We start from the raw sequence: 23,206 nt of genomic DNA, 5'->3' as shown, positions 1-23,206 counted from the left end.
GCGTTCAAATGTGAGTCACTTACCCGTTAATCCCTCGCGTTCATTCAATACGACGAAACAGCACTGGTCCTCGCTGTAGGTCGGCGTTCTGGACGCGTTGTGGCGTTTTTGTCGTGTTTCCGATGATTTGGAGTGAATATTTACCTCACACTATGGGTTCATTAATTAGCCTGTGGCGGCTAAGCGAACGCGAGCTAAGTCAAAATGACAATCGGCCGCCTCACGAACTCGTGAGCGCATTACTACCGCTCAGGATGGGTTAGGTGAACATGTTTAAAGTGATAACCCACCGAGCCCCCCCGGTAACCGAATAACGACAGCCCGCTGCCGCTTAACGCCGTTTAATCGCCTCCAAGCACGAGCTCGCTGCAGCTCTCTGTCAACAGCGCGCAGTGATCAAACAGAACTCGAGTGGGCGGGGCCGTGACGTCAGAGGTACACCTTTCAAAAAGACCCCAACAAAACACAGAGTTTGAGAAACAAGCGGCTTCTGAGAACAGAGACTTGATCTGCATTCTCATGCGTTCGTGATCAGCAAACGGAGGAATTAAATAACGGGGAAACACTGAAACAAGAACGCTGTCTCTTTCTGTGCTTTACGTCACAGTTCCATGTGTTTGTGCTGACAGGAAACAGAAGATGGCGCTGTCGGCAGCGTTTCAGCCTCGGATGAATATGCAAATAAGGGTTTAAAAAAATAGCCGATCGATAGTTAAATATTGTAATGCCTGGTTGCAATTTATTCTGTAAGAGTTAACCTCAAAATCACTGTCTGTCTATCTATCGCATATATATATATATATATATATATATATATATATATATATATATATATATACACTATATTGCCAAAAGTATTGGGTCACTCCCTTCTAATGAACATGTTTGACTACTTTAGTAATTTTATAGCAACAGTTTGGACAGAACCCTTTTCTATTCTAACATAGCAGTGTCTCTGTGTATAAGGCAAGGTTCAGAAAGACATGATTGATTGAGTCAGTGTGGAAGAACTGGACTGGTCTGCAGAAAGACAAGTCCTGATCCCAGCTGAACACCTCTGGTGTGACTTTATATGCAGACCTTGAGCCAAAAACTCATCACCAAACACCAATGACTTGCACATACACTATATGGACAAAAGTGTTGGACACCTCCTTCTTTAGAACAGAAGAAGGCACTTCCAAAACTGTGGCAACAAAGATGGAAACATAATTCATGTATTTAAAAACTGTATTTCCATCTCTGTTGCAACAGTTTTGGATGTGTCTAAAATGACAGAACCGTCATGTACAAGTCATTGGTGTTTGGTGATGAGTTTTTGGCTCAAGGTCTGCATATAAAGTCACACCAGAGGTGTTCAGCTGGGATCAGGACTTGTCTTTCTGCAGACCAGTCAAGTTCTTCCACACTGACTCAATCAATCATGTCTTTCTGAACCGTGTCTTATACACAGAGGCACTGTCATGTTAGAATAGAAAAGGCTCCTGTCCAAACTGTTGCTATAAAATTAGAAGCACACAATTCCCTAGAATATCATTATATGCTTAAACATTAAGATTTGTACTCATAGAAATTACTAAAGTAGTCAAACATGTTCATTAGAAGGGGGTGACCCAATACTTTTGGCAATATAGTGTAGATAGATAGTGTGTGTGTGTGTGTGTGTGCATGTTTATGTGGTTTATGAGGACACAAATTTGTATAATGACATGGGTATGACAGAGGTATTACAATATGAAGGTGGTTTATGAGGACACTGCATATGTCCCCGTTATTCAAAAGGCTTAAAAAACATACTAAATTCTCCTGTGAGGGCTAAGTTTAGGTGTAGGGTTGGTGTAGGGCAATAGCACACACAGTTTGTTCAGAATAAAATAAACCACAAAAACCAACATAAAAAGTTATCTTATAATCTTTATTTCCGACTTATGCTGGCATTGTGTATATTGGATACTGTACAAAATACAAAATAACAACAACAAAAAAAATTGTAGAAAATAAAACAATATTCTATTTATATTTTCACAAAACAGCTTATATTTTATAATAGGAGTATTGTAAATATGCTGGAATATGGTGTATATTGGCTATTTCATTCTAATATTTGAGTACTACAAAGCAGAGTCTAAATTAGACATCAGACTCATATTGTTCATGATTTTAAGTTTAAAACAATTTCAAATACAGTGCTTACGCAGCCTATCAGTCAAATCAAAAGGCTGGAGCTTGTGGTTCTTCAGCACGTTGTGTGCATGATATCAGACCGGTTCTCACGAGTGACGTGCAGATCCACAGGGCCCACTTGGCCTAATTTCAATGTGTGTGTGTGTGCTATCTGTCACTTGTTGATCTTTCTTCAGGAACATTCCAAATAAAGCACAGAATGAACTCACACTTCACTTTCACCTTTATCCTATATAGCGTGACCTCAGCAGATCAGACTGTACCTGTAATGCATTGATTGATGATTTCTTCTTAAACACTAGTTGAGTCCTTTAGGTCATTCTGTAGGCTTATTTTCACAATCTTGGGTATTTTTGTGCAACTCATCTGCTGGATCAGCGGTCGGGTCAGTGTCACTGACAGAAACAAACTGATGCATTATTATCTTGCACTGGATAAAACTGGATTGATTTGCCAGTGGCGGTTTATCTCCTTTCCTGAGAAAAACATCATGAGGCAATTAAACCTCATGCATTGCTTACTAGTTACTGTAGAGTCAGAAATGTTACTTTTTCAGTTAAAATTTAAGTTTTGTTTGTAAGCAATATGAAAATGTATGCACCATTCTAATCATGATGAACTGCAGTGTGTTGGAGTAAGAACTGAGATGTAGCCATTTATGAAAAACCTCGTAACATTTTTACTTTAAGCAGTGCTGGAAAGTAACTGCATCTGGATGTTATCTGGATTCCAAACAGTACTTGTAATTAGAGTATATTACATTTTAAAATGCTCATAATCAGATTACGGATTACATGTTTAAATCTTTGTTTTTAAATTAATTATTAGCTTTTTATTAACTCACAAACCCACTACAGTTCTTACATTAAGCCCAGTTTCAGAAACACTGGTTTAATGTAATATTTTATGCATTTTATGATGTTGATATCAAAAAATGGAATATATTTTCTTTCTCTTTTTATATTGTAATGGATATTTTAAATCAAGTTAGATAAAAGTCATCTAAAATGAGTACCCTATAGACATTTTTAATTCCAGTTTTCATCATGTAATCTGTAATGGACTATAAATAACTGTTAACTATCTTACTGAAAAGACTTGAAAGACAGACCTCGGTGGTTTCATCAAGCATCTTTTTGACAGCAGGTGTAACGTCAATCTGGATGTCAAACCGTTACTGTAACTCCTTGCTTTTATCTAAATTGATATGTGTTTTAGCTTCAGCAAACATGTAACATGTTCTGTAAAGTTCTCAAACTCCCCTAATAAAAGATAGGATGTCAATTACAATGTCTGCAGCACATTTTTCAGAATCCACCCATCTGAGATCCGTTTTAATTGTGATGCATAATAGTTGTCTGTAAAGAACTTAAAAAGCGTGCATTTGTGAGGTAATGTTTGCCTGGAATGATCAAATTCCACATTTAAATATAACCTGAGAGACTAAATAAACAAAACCAAAGCATTTAATAGAATGTGTTGTTTAATGATGTGGCTAAAAAAGACACACTCAAAAAAGAAGTCAGAGAGTTAAAGGTTATCAGGACACATTTAGTACAGCAAACATTTAATGGCATCAACAAACGATTCCTAAACCTTTCATGTACCATTTTTTCTGTGGTTATCCAAAGTTAAATGCCATATGATGAACCAACTTTAACAAATAACATTAAACTTTAATAAAAGAGAGGAGAAACGACAAGACATCATGCACACATCATCGAAATCGAATCTAGGCTGTGATAAAGCGCCGGATGACAGCATTCCTCCTTCATTATTGTCTGGTCAGTGATGTCCAGATGAACGCTGGTGATGTGTGTCCACTAGACGGCGCCTGCGCACTGCGAGTCTGAGCCGCTTCCAGCATCTGCTGATGGCCTGATGTCCCGTGGGTTCATTATCTGTGTCAATTAATCACCCTCAATTACACCACATGCCCATGTCGAGATGAAGACTGTATTCCTATTCTTTCCCGTTGCTTTTTATTTGTTTCTCGTGCTGCCCGCATATTGCAATATTGACCAGACATTGCATATTAGTGCATATTAACATATTAACTCACTAAACAACGCCGACAGGGTTTAAAAGCACGAAAACGATGCACAAACTCACTGCCTCTATAGTTTGAACATTCCACCACTGAAAAAAACTAACAAAAAATTACTTAAAAATCGACTTTTAAAAAATGGCAAGTAACACTAAATTAAACGTGAAATTGCTAAGTAGAAATACTTTTTTTCATGTAGTCCAATAAACTTTGTATTTTTAGATATTTTTGTTTTCGTGCATATTAGAACTATTTCTTGAAATAATCTTTTACAAATCTCTCAGTCGCTTACTAAGCGATCCTGAAACTCTGGCACTTCTTATTTTACCGTCCTCTTAATAAATGAACACATTTATGTATTTATTTTTATTTAAAATGGGACATTTTGTTATCATTGACCTATTTGGCTTCCTTCTGAGGAACACAAGAAGATATTTTAAAAACGTTGGGAGCCACATTGTGCTCCATTGACTAGACATTTTTCGGTTGCACTTTATTTTTAGTGTGCACTTACATGTACAGTGTACCTACCTAAGAACATTTCTGGTAATATGAGGTAACTACATGGGTGGGGTAGGTTCAGGATTAGTAATGTGATAACTATAATAAGTAGCCTATGAGGAACAGGACTGTAAAATAAAGTGCTACCCATTTTTCAAACCATCCAAACAGGTTCGGATGCAGGAGGTAAGTGATGCAGAATGCACATTTTTGGGTGATCTACACCTTTGATTGTCATAGTTTGGGATCTTTACGCTAAATAGAGCCAATTGGTAAAGTTTCTGCACGCACTAGTGCATCTGCACCACGCTGGGTTTTCCCCATTTGAAACAGCCGGGATTGCGTCATATTTCCCGATCTAGTGTTGTCTTTTGATCTGTTTGGTTTGGATGCTTTAGGGTTACAATGTTGGGGGTCATTGGGACAGAGGTGAGCGTTTGGACTTCGCTTGGGCAGCCGCGTCTCGACGTGGCACTGAAAGTGTCGTATGTTTATTTGTTCGCGCTAATGATTAACCCCAGCAGAGCTATATATATGCTTCAGGGAGGAGAGTGCAGTGCATCCAAGCAGCGTGTCCTCCCTCCCCTCGAGCGCACGCGTGCACATGTGTGACAGCCATTGGTGCGTCCCTTAAACGTGTCACAACTTTTGATGGATTACCCCACTTCTGAGTGCTCAGGTGCGGCTCACTCCTCTCCATCCACTCGCTAGTGCGCGTCTCTCCAAACTCTCTCAAACTCAAACGAGCAAACGCAAAGTCAATATGATCTTAGTGTCGTTCTCGTTGGAGCACCTGTGCGGGCTCGCGTCCGCGGTGCTGTCCACGCTGGTGGTGCTGAGCGCGTTTACGGTGAAGGGAACGAGCGCGGCCGCCACCGGCTGCCCAACGTGCGGCATGCCTGCGATGGAGAAGGGCACCGAGGAGCGTTACCTGGTCGAGATAGCCAAACAGCAGATCCTGAGCAAGCTTCACCTGCGGGAGAGGCCAAACATCACGCAGACGGTGCCGCGTGCCGCGCTCATGACGGCGCTGCGCAAGCTCCACGCGGGCCGCGTCAGACAAGACGGAACGCTGGAGCTGGACAATAACGTGCCAAACTCGCGCACAAGTAACCAGGCATACGAGATAGTGAGCTTCGCTGATGTCGGTGAGTGCATCTGACTTATAGTTGATAGAAGCATTCTTAAAACGTTCTGTGCGCACAAATCAAATGGTTTTTGGAACTTTTTTGTTCTTTGAGTGCATCTGACTTACACTCTTAAAAATAAAGGTGCTTAAGAGGTTCTTCACAGCGAAGCCATAGAAGAGCCATTCTTTATAGAACCATCTCTTTCTTACCTTTTTATATTCTGAAGAACCTTCTTTCGCCACAAATAACCTTTTGTGAGACAGAAAGGTTCTGCAGATGTTAAAGGTTCTCTATGGATCCATTTAGACAAAAAAAGTTCTTAATTCTGGCGTCGTGAAGCACCTTTATTTTTAAGAGTGTTGATATAGAAGCATTCTTAAAGCGTTCAGTGTAAATTGGTAAGTGCGCACAAATTCTCACACCGAATTGAACGGTTTTTGGAACGATTTATACAGAAAAACTATTCAGATCGGATATCTTAAATGACAAACATTTTTAAACGTTTGGTATCTGCACACCTCGTGCACGTGCAAACTATACATTAAACATGTTATATACATATCTACACACTGAAAACTGCATGTGAACTACACTGTAAAAAAAGAAAGAAAAAAAGTTGAGCCAACTTAAAATTTTAAGGCAACCAGCTTCAGCAGATTTTTGAGTTTTCTCAACTTGTTATTTTAAGTTGATACAACAAAAAGTTGAGAATCTCCTACAAAAATAAGTTGAGAGAACTCAAAAATGGGCTCAGCCTTCTTCTTTTTTACAGTGTACTGTAATATTATTTTCTTATAAAATCACTTATAAATCTTTTATAAAATCTTTTCTATAATCTTTGTTTTGTTTACAACTTCAAAACATATTTGTATAGCATAGTTATTTAAGTCACACATTCACATAAAATATCTTACTTCCGCTTGTAAAACAAGCACTTCTTCTAATTGCCTCTGATGTCTGATTTCTCTCCAGGTGACCAGGTTTCTGACGGCACCGACACCAGTCTGTCGTTCCAGTTCCTGCAGGAGAAAGGTCACAGCATTCTGGTGCTGCAGTCGTCGCTGTGGCTTTACGTGCGTCCGGCCGACGCTCCTCATCACGGCGGCCGCGTAAACGCAGAAATCTCCCTGCCGGCGTCAAGCGACGCTAATCGCACACTGCTGCTCCAGAGGAGCGTGGATGTGTCTCGAGGCGGATGGCACACGTTCCCGGTCACTGCAGCCCTGCAGGCCTTTCTGGACGGCGGTCAGCGGAGTCTCCGTCTGGAGGTGCACTGCGAAGACGGCGGACGCAACCTGTGCAGTCGCGAAGCGTCGGGCGAATCCTCCCATCAGCCGTTTCTAGTTGCGCAGGTGCAGTTGCGCGAAGACCCCAACAAACACGCGCTGAGCAAACGCTCGCTGCGCTGCGGCGACGACGTGAGCGTGTGCTGCAAAAAAGACTTCTACATCAAGTTCCGTGACATACAGTGGCAGGACTGGATCATAGCGCCTGAGGGCTACCATATGAACTACTGCATGGGACAGTGTCCGCAGCATTTATCCGGCTCGCCCGGCATCGCCTCCTCGTTCCACGCCACCGTCTTCAGTCAGCTGAAGGCCAACGGCATCCACACGGCCGTGTCGTCCTGCTGCGTTCCCATCCAAAGACGGCCGCTCTCCATGGTCTACTTCAACTCGCAGCACACCATCGTGAAGACCGACGTCCCAGACATGATTGTTGAATCCTGCGGGTGCACATAAAGAACAATTACGTGACTCAAAGGGTTAGTTGACGCAAAAATGAAAATTAGCCCATGATTTACTCACCCTCAAGGCATGCTGGGTGTATATGGGACCCTGGACCATAAAACCAGTCATAAGGGATGAAATTGAGATATCTTAAAGCCGAATAAATAATCTTTCCATTGATGTATGGTTTGTTAGGATAGGACAATATTTGTCTGAGATGCAACTATTTGAAAATCTGGAATCTGAGGGTGCAAAAAAATCTAAATATTGAGAAAATCTCCTTTAAAGTTGTTCAAATGAAGTTCTTAGCGATGCATATTACTAATCAAAAATGAAGTTTTGATATATTTACGGTAGGGAATTTACAAAATATCTTCTTTACTTAATATCCTAATGATTTTTGGCATAAAAGTAAAATGGATCATTTTGACCCATACAATGTATTTTTGGATATTGCGACAAATATACCTGTGCTACTCATGACTGCTTTTGTGCTCCAGGCTCACATATGACTTTCTTCTTTCAGACGAATCCAATCAGAGTTATATTAAAAATGGTCTTTGCTCTTAATAAAGGCCTCCTGTAGCGAATCGATGCGTTTTTGTAAAAAAAAATATCCATATTTAAAACTATACAATCACTTTCGTACGTGCAAAGCTGTTTTAGGCGGATGACGTACAGAGGATGGATGCGCTTTATTTATATAAAGCTTACAAGAGCAAGGAGAATTTTTAATATAACTCCAATTGGATTTGTCTGAAAGAAGAAAGTCATATACACCTTGCATGCCTTGAGAGTGAGTAAAGCTAACTAACCCTTTAACAGTACACCTATTTATCTGCTTTATCAGGAAGAGGCGAAATATGCTCTAATCCAGGCTTTCTGTCTGAGCAAAGCTTATTCGTTAAGGGTTTTTATAGATGTTTAAATACTCAGGGAAATCAAAGCCACTGTAAAAGCCACGCTTGGGCCTGACTTGGCACGGTTACCCAACATGACAGTAAACATTTAGATATTGCCACACGTCCCAGAAAAGGTCTGACAGCAAGGGAAAGTGGAGCATTAGTATCTAATATATATTTCAATATTTCTCTAACAATCGTTCTCAAAGCTTACTTTTGACTGTTTACGCTAAGCACCAGCAACTAAATATATGTACTGGCTTTCTTTTCAAGCTGCTTATTTTGCGTTCAAGCAGATACACTTACTTTTATTTGTAATATTGATAATAATAAGTCTTATTTATATAGCGCCTCTGCAAAATAATCCACAAACAGTACAATCACTTACATTGTATGTGTTACAGGTGTATTTTTTGCCATGTTTTGTTTATTTGAAGTGTTTATTCTGTCTTATTTTCTCATTTTGTTTGGTCTGAAGCACTTCCTAGGGACGCATATACATTGTGTAGGGAATCTGCAACTGCACTTTATATCTTATTTTGCATAGTTAGTACGAATCAAGCCATGCAAATCCGATCTACATGTGCTGTGTTTATTTTTGCGTTGACAAAAATGATACTGTAACTTATGGCACAATATTAGAACTATTCATTGCTCTTTGAAGGAGCAAAAACTCACTGAGATTAATTTCTATAATTTTTTAATAAAGGAATATTTTCTTATAAGTGAGATAGCTTGGAAATCTGTACTGTATGGTACATTGTAATTTTGCTGAATATGTGTATTTTTTTAAATAAATATTTTATCTATTACTTCATGTGTGCTTTAATGAGAGGACTTGAATAAGGACAAAGGTCACGTCAAACATCAATAAAGCAAACAACCCCTAATATTTGACATGTCCTTCTGTATCCCTTTGATGAGCAAATCCAGACCGATATTACAATATTTCCCCGTCTCTATGTCATACAGTCCCTTATCACTTGACAACTAATTGATCATTATCCTCAGAAAAAGCCAGTATTTCTATGAAGGCAATCAATAACGTCTAAAAGGCAAAGAGCGTGTTTGCTTGGGCAAATAACTGAATTGGTTTTTATAGACGTCTATATTTGATGAGTAAACAACGGTGCAATTTTTCTGGCATGACTTCAGTATACTACAGAAAGACAGAAAAAGGGTTGTTCATCATAAAAATGCATTTGTTTGGTTTAGCTGCAAACATGATATGAAATATAAATATAAACAAACTCACCGAACAACAGAAACTATTGCTTGTGTGAAAGTCTGACAACACAAGCTGGGATTATGTTCATTTCAACCTGGAAATAAAGAAAGTTTTAGCATTTTGAAACAAATTAAACAAAGAAAAGTTATGGTGTGAAATGAAGAAGAAATATTTCTGATTTAGGACAGCTGGTTAGATTAACTTTACACAGTTATTAAACTGAACTGAATCAATGAACTGACTTTAATTGGAAAACAGACTGTCCTCTTTTTAGAGCTGCTTTACAGCAGAATTGAATTTTGTTTGCATCACAGAAACATTAATTTCCATTATTTTTTTCAAAAACATTTACCTGTTTAACACTGTAAAGCTGCTTTGACACCATCTGTATTATATAAAGTGCTATAGAAATAAAAGGGACTTGACTTGATGGTTAGACAATCTTCTTTCCCTGATTGAAGCTCAAGATGCTCTTTGGATGATCTCAGATCCTGCTGGAGAACATGAACATCAGGTTTAGTTCATGTAGTTTCAGCGCTGCTGAGAAACATACAACAAATCCTGAGATATTCTCACATTTTATGTTCATTTTAAACCTAAATTTCTCTCTCAAATCATGATAAACTAATTTGTAATGCAAAAAGTGTATTAAATCAGAATGAAAAGCATTCTAGGTCTCAGACTTTTGGACCTAACTGTACGTGAGACATTAGAGAACGATAAACTCTTTGGCAGTTCTCATCAGGTTGTGTACAGAAGAGTTGCATTTTGTCCCTGACTGACGGTGCATGCACCTGAATGCGTGATTTGATATGTAACTCTGACACAGACCGTCTGTTTGTACTGATTTTATCAGGTCAAATTAGTCTTGCCACGTTAAAAACGGTGTCATTCATTGTATTTAGTAAACACACCAGCAGAATGTCAGTAATATTAGTAAAACACCAAAACAGGGATGCAATAATTCAGAAATCAGAGCCATGCTTTTTTCTATCAGCAAATGCTCAGGAATCAACCTCAAAAAAGCATTGCATGTTGCCTTAAATCAACATTATCCAATAAACTGAAGGGTTCTTAGTGTTATGTAGAATGTTAAGCATAATTAATGCATAATTCATTACAGGCTTTCACTTCACAAATATACAAATGTACCATGGTACTCAACGTTTCTACAAAAAAAAGCAAGTGGAGACATATACAAAAACAACAGTATACATTTATATATACAGTGCCTTTAGAAAGTCTTTTCACATTTTGTCATGCTGCGTTATTATGCTTTAAATGACTTTTTTCCCCACATAAATCTACATCCCACTAACCATAATGACAAAGCAAAAACCGGATTTATCACAACTTTGCAAATTTATTAAAAAGGAAACACTGAAAAAAGTGACATTGCACAAGTTTTCATACCCTTTGCTTTGACACTTGAAATTTAGATCAGGAGCATTCCAGATTCACTGGATCATCTTTGAGATGTTTCTATACTCCGACGGGAGTTAACCTGTGGCAAATTCAGTTGATTGGACATGATTTGGAAAGGCACACACACCTGTCTATATAAAGATTAACAGCTGAAATGGATGTCAGAGCAAAAACTAAGCCATGAGGTCAAAGGAATGGCCTGCAGAGCTGAGAGACAGGATTGTGTTGAGACAGATCTGGGGAAGACTACAAAACAATTACTGACACTCTATCCTCCAATTTGATACGGTTAAGTGCTTTGACACAATCTGTATTGTTAAAAGAGCTATATAAATAAAGCTGACTTGACTTGACAAACAAATGACACATAACACTGAATTAAATGTGAAACCTTAAAGTACAAAGAATTTGAAATAGAATTTTCTTGTAATCCAATAATCATTGTTTCATGTACAACTTTGAAAAAATGTTTTTATAATACAGTACCATGGTCATTTTTTATTGAGGTCATTTTTCCATGCAGGTAAACACTTCAACATCATGACCTGTGTTGGGTCAGAGAAGGCCGTGTGTGTGTGTGTGTGTGTGTGTGTGTGTGTGTGTGTGTGTGTGTGCACATACGCATGCACTGAGTGAGTGTTCACAAACGCAGGAAGCGGCTGCTTTGTGCAAAGACGTTTATGTTCCGGTGAAACCTACTGACTTACTGATACACTGACATACTAACCCAAAGACACACTCAATTACTCTAATCCTGCATCCATAAACACACACACATACACACACACACACACACACCCTACGCACTGATAATCTGCACGCAGCATGATGTGTAAGACGTGTCCTCGTGAATGTCATGAACCGCTCACAGAATCGTACGGACATACAGAATCAGGTCAGATGACGTAGCAAGAGTTTGAAACTCTCAGGTTTAAACATTCAATTACAGCAAACTAATTCATCACCATGACAGAAAAGGAAACTACCTTCCAAACTAAACTGACAACTGAAAGCCAAGACGACCGACGGTCCAGAAAAAGTCCAACAAATATGATTTCTTCAAATCTTTGATTTCTTCCCTAAAATCAGCAACTTAGAAACAAATATACAAAATGTAATATATATTTGTTTTTTAATCTCATCTACACTAAATGTCTGAATGTGATGTATGAGGTGCAAAATATAAAAATCAAGTGTCATTTATTGCAAAGCAAGATGCACAAACACATTTTTAAAATAAAAACATTTGACAGATAAAAGTTTGTTGGGTTTTCAATGCTAAATCAATAGATGAAGACAAGTACAAAGCTGTCATTGGGGCAGTAAAATCTAAAAGGTACATCTTGTACATTATTTACCACTAATTGGTACATTTTAGTACTTTAAAGGTACAAAAGTGTACATATTAGTGCCTTTTAAAAGGGCACTGCAACAGTGAGAGTTTGTGTTTGTTTGTTTAGTTTAGATTGTGGATGATGTTGTTAGTTAATGTGATTCTCCTGTGGTTCTGATGTTGTAAATTTGAGAAAAACTGACTTCATACATCCACTAAAAATCACCAGCTGATTCAAACACACTGAGACTTCAGCCCTGATGAAGAAATCGGTGCATCATATTAAATGCGCAGATAGAAACACTTGATCTGATGAAATAATGTTCAGACATTTATAGGAAAGTGACTTATTGAGACAAACACTTTTTGGGGTTGCTGTATATTTAAAAAGTTTAGAGGTCACATGCGAAATGTTTATGTGCATGTGTGCATTCCCAGAATGCAGTGCTTCAGCCACTTCAAATAACTTGTAAATCCACGAGCTGATCCTATTACTGTAGACCCCATTACCTGAAATATCCGCTCAGTTACGTCACATTTATAGCACAAGCTCCTCTCATGAGTGACAGTGACCAGCGTTCACTAGATAACATGATGGGTTGTGAACTCAAGAGCTCAGATCAGTCATTTTCCACTGTTTTCCAAAGTAAGCCAAAGTCCGATTAGAATCAGACAGTGGTTCCTTTGCAACAACAAAGACTCTCTCTCTGTTAGTGGTTGTAATGTACGTAATATATTTACCTTTACATTTATATTTATGAATCTGACAGATGTTTTTATCCATACGATGCATTAAATGTATACTGTACATTTTATCAGTTCATGCATTCCCTAAGAATTGAACCAATGACTGCCTAAGCACATATGTATTATGTGTATACACACATACAGTGCTGTGAAAAGGTTTTTGCCCCCTTCCTGTTTTTTAAATTTTTTACATATTTGTCACACTTAAAAGCTTCAGATCATCAAACTAATTAAGTAAATATGAAATGCAGTTTTTAAATGATGATTTCATTTATTAAGGGAAAAAAGCTGTCCAAACCTACATGGCCCTACATGAAAAAATAATTGCCCCTCGTCCCCCTAAATCATGAAAGAATTGTGATTAACCACATTATTTTAGAAAGCTGAGTTCAATTTCACTAGCCACACCCAGGCCTGATTACTGCCAGACCTGTTGAATCAAGAAATCACTTAAACAGAAGCTGTCTGACAAAGTGAAGCATGCTTAAAGCATGCTGCGATCTAAAGAAATTCAAGAACAGATGAGAAACAAAATAGTTGACATGTATCCTAGGGTTATAAAGCTATTTCTAAGGCTTTGGGACTCCAGTGAACCACAGTCAGAACCATTATCCACAAATGGAGAAAACTTAGAACAGGGGTGAACCTTCCCAGCAGTGGCCGGCCTACTAAAATTACTCCAAGAACGGAACGACGACTCATCCAGGAGGTCATAAAAGAACCCACAACAACATCTAAAGAACTGCAGGCCTCACTTGCCTCAATTAAGGTCAGTGTTCATGATTCAACAATAAGAAAGAGACTGGGCAAAAACGGCATCCATGGGAGAGAGTTCCAAGGCAGAAACTACTGCTGACCAAAAAGAACACAAAGGCTCGTCTCACATTTGCCAAAAAATATCTTGATTATCCCCAAGACTTTTGGGCAAATATTCTGTGGACTGATGATACAAAAGTTTAACTTTTTGGAAGGTGTGTGTCCTGTTACATCTGGTGTAAAACCAACACAGCATTTCATTAAAAAGAATATCATACCAGCAGTCAAACATGGTGGTGGTAGTAGGGCTGCTTCAGGATCTGGATGACTTGCCATAATTGATCGAACCATGAATTCTGCACTCTATCAGAAAATCCTGAAGGAGAATGTCCAGCCGTCAGTTTGTGACCTCAAGCTCAGGCGCACTTGGGTTGTACAGCAGGACAATGACCCGAAACACACCAGCAAGTCCACCTCTGAATGGCTCAAGAAAAATCAAGTCAAAGTCCGGACTTAAATCCGATTGAGATGCTGTGGCATGACCTTAAACAGTCCATTCATGCTCGAAAACCCTCCAATGTGGCTGAATTAAAACAATTCTGCAAAGAAGAGTGGGCCAAAATTCCTCCACAGCGATGTGAAAGACTCATTGCCAGTTATCACAAACGCTTGATTGCAGTTGTTGCTGCTAAGGGTGGCACAACCAGTTATTAGAGTTAGGGGGCAATTACTTTTTCACGTCGTGCCAGGCAGGTTTGGACAGCTTTTTTCCCTTAATGAAATCATCATTTCAAAACTGCATTCTGTATTTACCCCGGTTATGTTTGTGTAATATTAAAATTTGTTTGATCATCTGAATATTTTAAGTGAGACAAATATGCAAAAAATAAAAAAACAGGCACTTTTCATACACACACACACACACACACACACACACACACACAGAGCTGTCCTGGTGCACATACAGTGCTGTGAAATAGTTTTCCCCACTAAACTGTTTCAGAAATGAAAACGGTTTCATATAAAGGCACATTTGCTTCCTAAAAATTATCATTCTGGCTCACTCATTTACTAACTAACTAACCAACCATTATTGCACTACTATTCTAATAACAGCACAGATAAATCTTGATTCCAGGTTATCATGCACAGGACAGTGACCCAAACACACTACAAGAGAAAGCAGCATAGTGCAATATTCATAGCACATCTAGTGAAAGAATGATGCAAACACAACCAGGTATTGCACGATCACATTATACAGGTCAATCAGGACAGGAGCCCAGAAAACCTGCAGCCTCACATTTACAAATAAACAGCATTTTCAAGGAATTCCATGTATCTGGGTTCAAACTGTGTTATCTGTGCACAGAGAATTGCAAATACTAAAACATTAATAACCTTCCAACACAAACTGTTGACAACAAATCAGAATGAGACAGCTTCTAACATCTATTGGAGATTGCCTAACTATTAACTAGCTAATATAGCTATGCTCTCACTGCATTCTAACTGAAATGGATCTATAAAATATTTGAAATTTCCTAGTTCACAAATGCATTCAGTACAGATGAAAAGAACATCACGATACATTAATAACTAAACATACACTAACTGCTCAAAAGTTTGTGTTCAGTATGTTTTTTTTTTTAAGGAAAGTAATATATTCTGGTTTTAGTTAAAATTCTAGCTGCAGAATTTTGGATGTGCTGCAATTTTTTTATGCATTACAATAAACATAAAGATATTAACTAATTATCCATCACTGAGAAGGCTATCATGGGATGCAATTTTACAATATTTCTAAAATTAAAAAAAGAAGAAGAAACCTTGACGACGACATTACGTACAAGGAGGTCAAATGTCAATAAAAAATCAAATATAACTAATATATTCTTTATGTTTTCTAAAAGTCTAGTACCAAACCATTAATAATAAAAGGTGGTTGACCAGTCTTTGCAAACCTCTTGTGGAGAGCTTAAGCATAACCTCATTTAAGCATTCATGATTTTCTCTCAAAAATGCATTTAGCATGAAATTAGACAGCTTCACTGTGACTATGTTTGCAGTGAATATAAATTTGAGTGTCAGCACCATAGTAATGAATACTTATTACCAAAAGAAGTTGGAAATAATGATTAAAAAGCAAAGGTCCTAAAATCGAGCCTTGAGGGACACTAGTACTAACTGGTCTAATATCAGACCTTAGCAACAAACTGTCTTTAAGCAAAGCGGTTCAGATTTTTTCAAATTTTTGAAAACCATGAAACTGCTCAAAAAGATTATTCACAGAATGGTGGTTGTGCAACTGTAAAGCAACAACATGCTCTAAAATGTTTGCCAGGAAAGAAAGATTTGATTCAGTATGGTAGTTATTTAATTTGTCCAAGTCTTAGATTTACTATTTAGTACAGGGGTAACTGCAAAGTTTTTGAATGCAGCTGTGACAACACCAGAACTCAATGATTCATTAATTATTCTGAGCACCACTGGGCACAAAAATATCAAACAACAACAAGCCTGTAAGTACAGGATCAAGCATACAAGTGGTAGTTTTCAGAACTAAAACCACCGTGAAGCAGCATCAAGTTGCAAAAAACTTTGGTCAAAGGAAGGCAACACAATTAAAGGGATAGTTTACCCAAAAATGATCAATCAGTCATCATTTACTCACACTCACATCATTCCAAACCTGTATGACTTTCTTTCTTCCGTGGAGCATAAAAGATGATATTTTGAAGAACGTTTGAAACAAAACAACACTAATGTGTGGACAAAAATACTTTCAAAATGTCTTCCTTTCCATGGAAGAATTAAAATCATACAGGTTTGGAACGACATGAAGGTGAGTAAATGATGACAGCTATAGGTTGAGTGACACAAAGACTGATAGAATTGTGACACATTTGCCTTAAACAGTGGACTGTCACTCAAGATGAGACTAGACGTGGACCACAGACTTTAGGAAGATGTCACACACTTATAAAATACATTACAAACACGTGCTTCATGACTAACTGAACTTTCACCTGTCATCAGTCATCAGTGTTCAGTCATCAGAATCAGTGTTCAAATATGAACTTTATACTTACACTATGAAGTTATGAAGTTACATCACTGTTTAGCAATGTGTGCAGTGTTTGTACATATTCTGAAAAAAATAAATCTCATGTATGACTCATTTAATCAAAACACGAAAAGCCAAATAATAGCTATTCAGTGAGTTTCCATACCTGGTCGGGGTGAACAATGAAGTGGAAAGTAAACAAAGCCCTAAAGTCATCAGATGATCATCAAGTCTATAAGACTCAATCATAATTATCATAAGCATCTAAAAATATAGATGAAATGACCTTCCAGCTTGGTAACTATTGCTAAGACCAGATTTACAGAACGTCCCGTACAAATGCATTGAGCATTTTGGCGATTTTCAGTAAAATGTGCTCATAGAATAGTCAAATCGATTAGATATTATTTTTGCATCAATTGCAAAGCAATGTATCTGCCATTTTTCATTAAATTAATTGTAAAAAAAACAAAAAACGAATCACACATGAACAAAAACAGCAGACACAACGCTTTTCATAGTCAACAGAAAAGAGAAACGCCTCATTTGAAAATGAAAGGAGAGCCAAAGCTTGTCTGAGAGCAAAGGGTCAATGGTGTGATGAGAAATTAACATCAAATGATCTATAATAAACAGAGGATCCTGCCTCTGTAACTACAGGACAGTTTCCACCGGGTGGCACTGTTTTAATAACAGGGAAAAACTCAAGTAACTATTTGATGCAATTCCCTTTTCTGCCACAAGAGGAACATATTCACAACCCCTGCTCCTGGAGACCCAAAGTCCTGGAGACCCAAAGTCCTGCAAAGTTCAGCTCCTAATCAAACACACCTGAACCAGCTGATCAAGGACTTCAGGATCGATTGAAAAATCACAGGCAGGGGTCTTGAAGCAGGTTGGAAATCAATTTTGCAGGACAGTGGGTCCCTAGGAGATTGAAGGGTTGGACTTCAACTCTTAGATGCATTTGCATGTTCATCTACCACCTGCTTACTTGCTGTAGTAATGTAGTGCAGTTTATTAATATTAGTACTACAACTAATGTAGAGAAACGGCATCTTTAAGACATGCTCTCACTTGGCTCAGCATCTCTAAATTCAAGCCCGAGTGACTTAAGACACAGATGACGCATCTTAGTAGCTCAAACAGTAAAGCATGGTGCTTGCAACACCAACGTCATGGGTTCGAATCCTAGAGAATGCATGAACTGATCGAATGCATATCTTGAATGCAATATAAAAGTGTCTGCCAAATGCGTAAATGTAATCGTTGCTGTGTACTTTGACCCTTATTCTGATATTGATGGTGTCCGGCAGGGTTAGATACGACTCAAGGTAATGTAATAGTGAAAGTGAGGTAATAGTAAAGAACTTAGTTAAAAACACTTAGAGGCTGATTTTAACTAGATCATAAAGAGAAGGTGATACAAAGAGGCATGTGACGGCACTGCACAGCTCTCAGAAATTGTTAAAGATGTGTTAGTGACCTTTTCGACACACTTTCATCACTTCTCTACCACTCGAGATGTTTTAAATGGTAGAATTATGACTCTAAACTGCATACCACTTTCCTGCAGTGTAAGGGAAGACACGTTACCAAGTAAATGTATAGCTTTTCAGCACCTACATCAGAGTGACAAACATAGCTATCAGATGTGTTTTTGTATTCTGGGACTGTATTAAACGTATGATTTTCTCAGACAAACCTTAATTCTTCTAAGGCCTCGATTGTCAAACTTCTGACTGAACATCATTCTTGTCCCAACATGCAACTCTGAAGAAAACAAAACACAACAACACGGTAGGATGCATTGATTTTTCTAAATGGTTTAGTTTTGCATTAAAAGAAAAACTAGAAGGTTGATCTTTTCAGGTAGTCATACCTTAAACAGACAGCAGGTGGCGCCTAAGGATTGATCAGAGACTGTGAGTGCAACTCATTCTGAATTCCTACATTTAAATTTATATGAAAAGACATTCATTCAGCAGACACCTTTACCCAATGCAACCTACAGTACACACTTAGTACCGATATAGTCGCCTAGGAGGAACCTGAGGGAAGGTGTCTTTTCTCGAGGAATCATGGCAATCAAAGAATTCAAAGCATCTCTGGAAAGTCCTGATGTACGTAACTGTAAAACCTAACCATTCATCTGACAATAGAATTTTTTTTAACATGTATAGACATTGATGCACATTTTTTCAACTTTATTAGGTGTTTTGTGAAGTGCTGCGGTGAGGTTTAGTGGTTACGGATCTCCATTTGTGACTGAAAGATTGCAGGTTCAAATCCTAGAAGATCGAATTCATGAACTACCACCATTGAGATGCACCCAGGCCCCAACAACAAGACTGTACCTGTGGTAAAGATATACTGTAGCTCCAAGCATCGGCTTAATGAAGAAAACCCAGAATAGCAACTAATCAGAACAAACCAAGAGGTTTCTTTCTCAATGGAGTTTGAAATTTGGTCCTCCAACCTTAATCCTTGGTTTCTTTGCTTCCAGCACCTTCAGTCCTTGACTGATCAAACAGCTACTTTGACCAAGGGTTGAAAAATGGAGGAAGACAAGATGAAGAACACTTTCATCAAAAACTGTTGACTCTTTGTGCCAAATGTAAGCAACAAAGTCATCTTCAGTAGTTAGCATTAACTGCTGGGTTTGATGACGAGTTCCTGCAAATTGACATAGGAACTCAAGGATAGAAGTTTCTTGCATCATCTAGAGATGCAAGCTCTATGGTTCTACTCACCCCATTCCGAGCGGGATTCGAACCAGTGTTTCCAGCATGGGAGGCAAGCGCGCTAACAAGGATGCTAAAGACCGCAGCCTCTAGCATCAGTCAGATGCCTCTTTAGACAATGGGAGTGAGGCTTACCTGCACAGCTCTTAATAGCAGGCCTCCGTTACATACAGAGGGAATTGAATCAGTCACCCAAGTAGGGTAATGATCTAGAGGGAATGTCAGATTGGGAACCTTGGACATTGTGCCCACCAAAAAAAAACAAAAAACCAAGGTCCCTGGCACATGAAGGCAATGAGGCAACCAACAATATTTTGGAGTCCTGACCTAAACTTTATTGTAGGTGTAGTCTAGCATAGTCAAAAGATGAAAGATCTGGACAGGTAACAGATTGCTTGAAACCTTGCAAGAATGGATCCTTAATCCCAAGCCAAAACCACTTCAGGAAGACCATCCCTACAAGAGAATATGGTGATAGTGAGCGAAAGCTGTGGGAACAAATTCATTCCAAAGGGAACGTGAGATGAGCGACCTCTTGTACACTGGGGTCAAAGTATTTCTACCCATGCAATTCAATTGCAATGAAACAAGGAGGAGATGGAATGGGGGGAATTGCTGGCAACAAAAATGCTGCTTCGAGGCTAGTGCACCAGCGATCTTGGTGGACTTTATCAGCACCTGTTTTCTTGTCTATCAGCTTAAATAAGTGTCCAAGTTTTGGAAGACTTATTCCGGTACCAAAAATGGGGCATCTAGTAACTCTAAAATACATATGTAGAGGCTCTTAGAGGCACAATCTGAAGGACCTTCAACCCATTGATCTTACTGAACACAGACCTGATCAAAAGTGGTCTTCTTCCACCAGAATAAAGTTTGCCAATGCACAACATCCACCTGGACCAGTCAGGACCACAGTTTAACACCTGGTTCAAAGGATGGGGTCACTGTCCTGGATTACTTGGACTGACACAAACCGGCACCTTAGTTTTCTCCAGGAGGTCTCCCATCCTGGTACTGTCCTGGCTCAACCCTGCTTTGCTTCAGTGGGTAACTAGTCAAGAGCTGCAGAGTGATAGGCTGCCAGCGGCCAACTCCCTCGACAATATTTGCCAAAAGGGTTGGGAAAAAAGGTAGAAGGACTTTGAATGTGCCATTGCCTGACCTCATACAAACTGTATGGGGTTTCTGCATGTGATATCCCACAACTCAATCTTTGCCAAAGCATGTCCAAGTTGGAGACCCCAGAGGTGGTGAAGCGTAACTACCACAAACACAGAAAATGCATGGCTGCCTTCTTGGCTTCCAGTTCAAAATTATTCAATTACAAACATTTATTTTGCAACATAAGAAAAATGTTCTAGCTTCATACATCAGTGATGAAACATTTGTGTGGTTTGGATCTACTGTCTGGCTGCAGGCCCACCTCTTTGTCCAGCCAAGCGGTTGTGGGAATGTATGATAGCTGCTGACATTAGCAGTGCTGAAATCTTATTTCAACAAAACAGAAGCATGTTCATATATGGATTGACAGAACACCACTCATCAAGAAAACATCTTGCCGACTTGCTTTACAAATGACTACAGCTTCAATTGGCTTGAGATCAGGCTCAATTCCAGCCTTCTGGCTCCGAACTTCTCTAGCTCGGGTCATTTGTATCTTTGAATATTTATGGTTCAGTAGGTGAAAATGGTGCACTCATCAATTACAGCAATACTGATTTGAGGAATCATTTCTTATATGTGACCCTGGACCACAAAACCAGTCATAAGGGTCAATTTTTGGAAAGCTGAATAAATAATCTCTCCATTGATGTATGGTTTGTTAGGATAGGACAATATTTGTCTGAGATGCAACTATTTGAAAATCTGGAATCTGAGGATGCAAAAAAAATCTAAATATTGAGAAAATCTCCTTTAAAGTTGTTCAAATGAAGTTCTTAGCAATGCATATTACTAATCAAAAATTAAGTTTTGATATATTTACGGTAGGAAATTTACAAAATATCTTCATGGAACATGATCTTTACTTAATATCCTAATGATTTTTGTCATAAAAGAGAAATGTATAATTTTGATCCATACAATGTATTGTTGGCTATTGCTACAGATATACCTGTGTTACTCATGACTGCTTTTGTGCTGCAGGGACACATATGGTCAACCTAGTGCTAGCAACTTCCAAGTCATGGGTTTGATTCCCAAGGAACGCATGCACCGATAAAAGACTGTTGAATGTGTCAATGAGTTATTTGTAATCCAAAGTATGAGCTGTCGTAATACAGCGATGCACTTCCTCACAAGTACCACTGAAAGCGAGGTTGTTTTCAAGATCCAAACTTGTTCAATAGCCAATGTTCGGTTCGTAGCTCGACTTAAATTGGTCAGCTGACACCTTGACAAAAACAGAGCCCCTATTGGCAGTGCTGGGTAGTAACTGATTACATGTAAACTGGTTTATATAATTAGATTCCAAAAGTACTTGTGATTAGATGATAAAATACTCGTAATCAGACTACAGTTACTTTTTTATTGATTACATGATTACATTAACACAATAGCAATAAACTATTCAGCATTCATTGATTCTCCCTCATTTTTCTTTTTGATCTTTTAAAATTTCCTTTCTGAAATAGCCTACCACTTATACGCATTGAGAAAGACTTCCAGTTTGTGGAAGTTCACACAAAGACCAGTCACTAGTCCGGTGGCAATAATTACACAGAAAACTGAGACGCCACGCATCATTTGACCACTGGATTTACAAATATTATTTTGATTTTAAGAAGTGTTTTTTCAACATTTCAACAGTGCATCGACTACTGATGAACACATTTTGTTTTTCTCACTCAACGGTTAATGTTATATTTAATGCACTTCATGTTGTTAACAACAATGAATGGAATTTATTTCCTTTCTCTTTGCATTTTTATATCAATATGGTACAAGATGATCTTTAATGTAACGTATGTTTTAAATCAACGTGATAGATGAGTTAGGCCAAAAGTCATCTAAAAGTAATCAAAAAGTAGTCTGATTATATCACCTAAAATTTGAAATGTAATGGATTACATTACTGAATATAATTTTGTCATGTAATCAGTAACAGACTACAATTTGTAAGTAATCTACCCAGCACTGTGGTGAAAATTTTACAGTAATTCAGAACGAGTAATTTCTTAAATTAAGATGATTGGCTTAAAGGTGCAGTATGATGACATACTGTAGTAGAATTTATTGTTCAGTTTGAAAAGTAAGTCACAGTGAGTAAGCCAATATTCAGTATAAGCTGTTTCGCTATTGTGATATAAACTGTAAGCATCTCCATCATTATTAGAGCACAGTGTTGGGTGTTTTCTGAAAGGACACTGGTAGTTTATCTAGAGTAAGCTAGCATCAGTACAGGTCAGGGAAT

General features: G+C 38.3%; 2 protein-coding genes across 11 annotated transcripts in view; one reads left to right on the top strand and one right to left on the bottom strand.

Annotated features, from left to right (window-relative positions):
* Nucleotides 1-413, bottom strand: part of LOC306845013 (R3H domain-containing protein 2-like) — a 76,059-nt gene extending 75,646 nt beyond the window's left edge. For 7 of the 10 annotated variants that reach the window (XM_079377495.1, XM_079377501.1, XM_079377502.1 and 4 more), the window contains exon 1: nucleotides 24-409. The gene's annotated coding sequence lies outside the window, so the exon portion shown is untranslated. Of the gene's footprint in view, nucleotides 1-23 lie in introns of all 10 variants that reach the window. The other 3 variants (XM_079377498.1, XM_079377505.1, XM_079377497.1) reach the window with 1 other exon arrangement.
* A 4,935-nt stretch (nucleotides 414-5,348) lies between these two features.
* On the top strand, nucleotides 5,349-9,305 carry LOC306845022 (inhibin beta B chain-like). The gene is made up of 2 exons (XM_079377520.1): nucleotides 5,349-5,880; nucleotides 6,835-9,305. The coding sequence occupies exons 1-2, from the start codon at nucleotides 5,496-5,498 to the stop codon at nucleotides 7,602-7,604; spliced, it is 1,155 nt and encodes a 384-aa protein (XP_079233646.1). The 5' UTR covers nucleotides 5,349-5,495; the 3' UTR covers nucleotides 7,605-9,305.
* Nucleotides 9,306-23,206: the final 13,901 nt, after the last annotated feature.

The sequence above is a fragment of the Barbus barbus genome (assembly GCF_936440315.1).
Source record: "Barbus barbus genome assembly, chromosome: 25".
NCBI lineage: Eukaryota > Metazoa > Chordata > Actinopteri > Cypriniformes > Cyprinidae > Barbus > Barbus barbus.
Note: the sequence above shows the minus strand (reverse complement) of the source record. Positions and strands in the feature narration are given on the sequence as shown.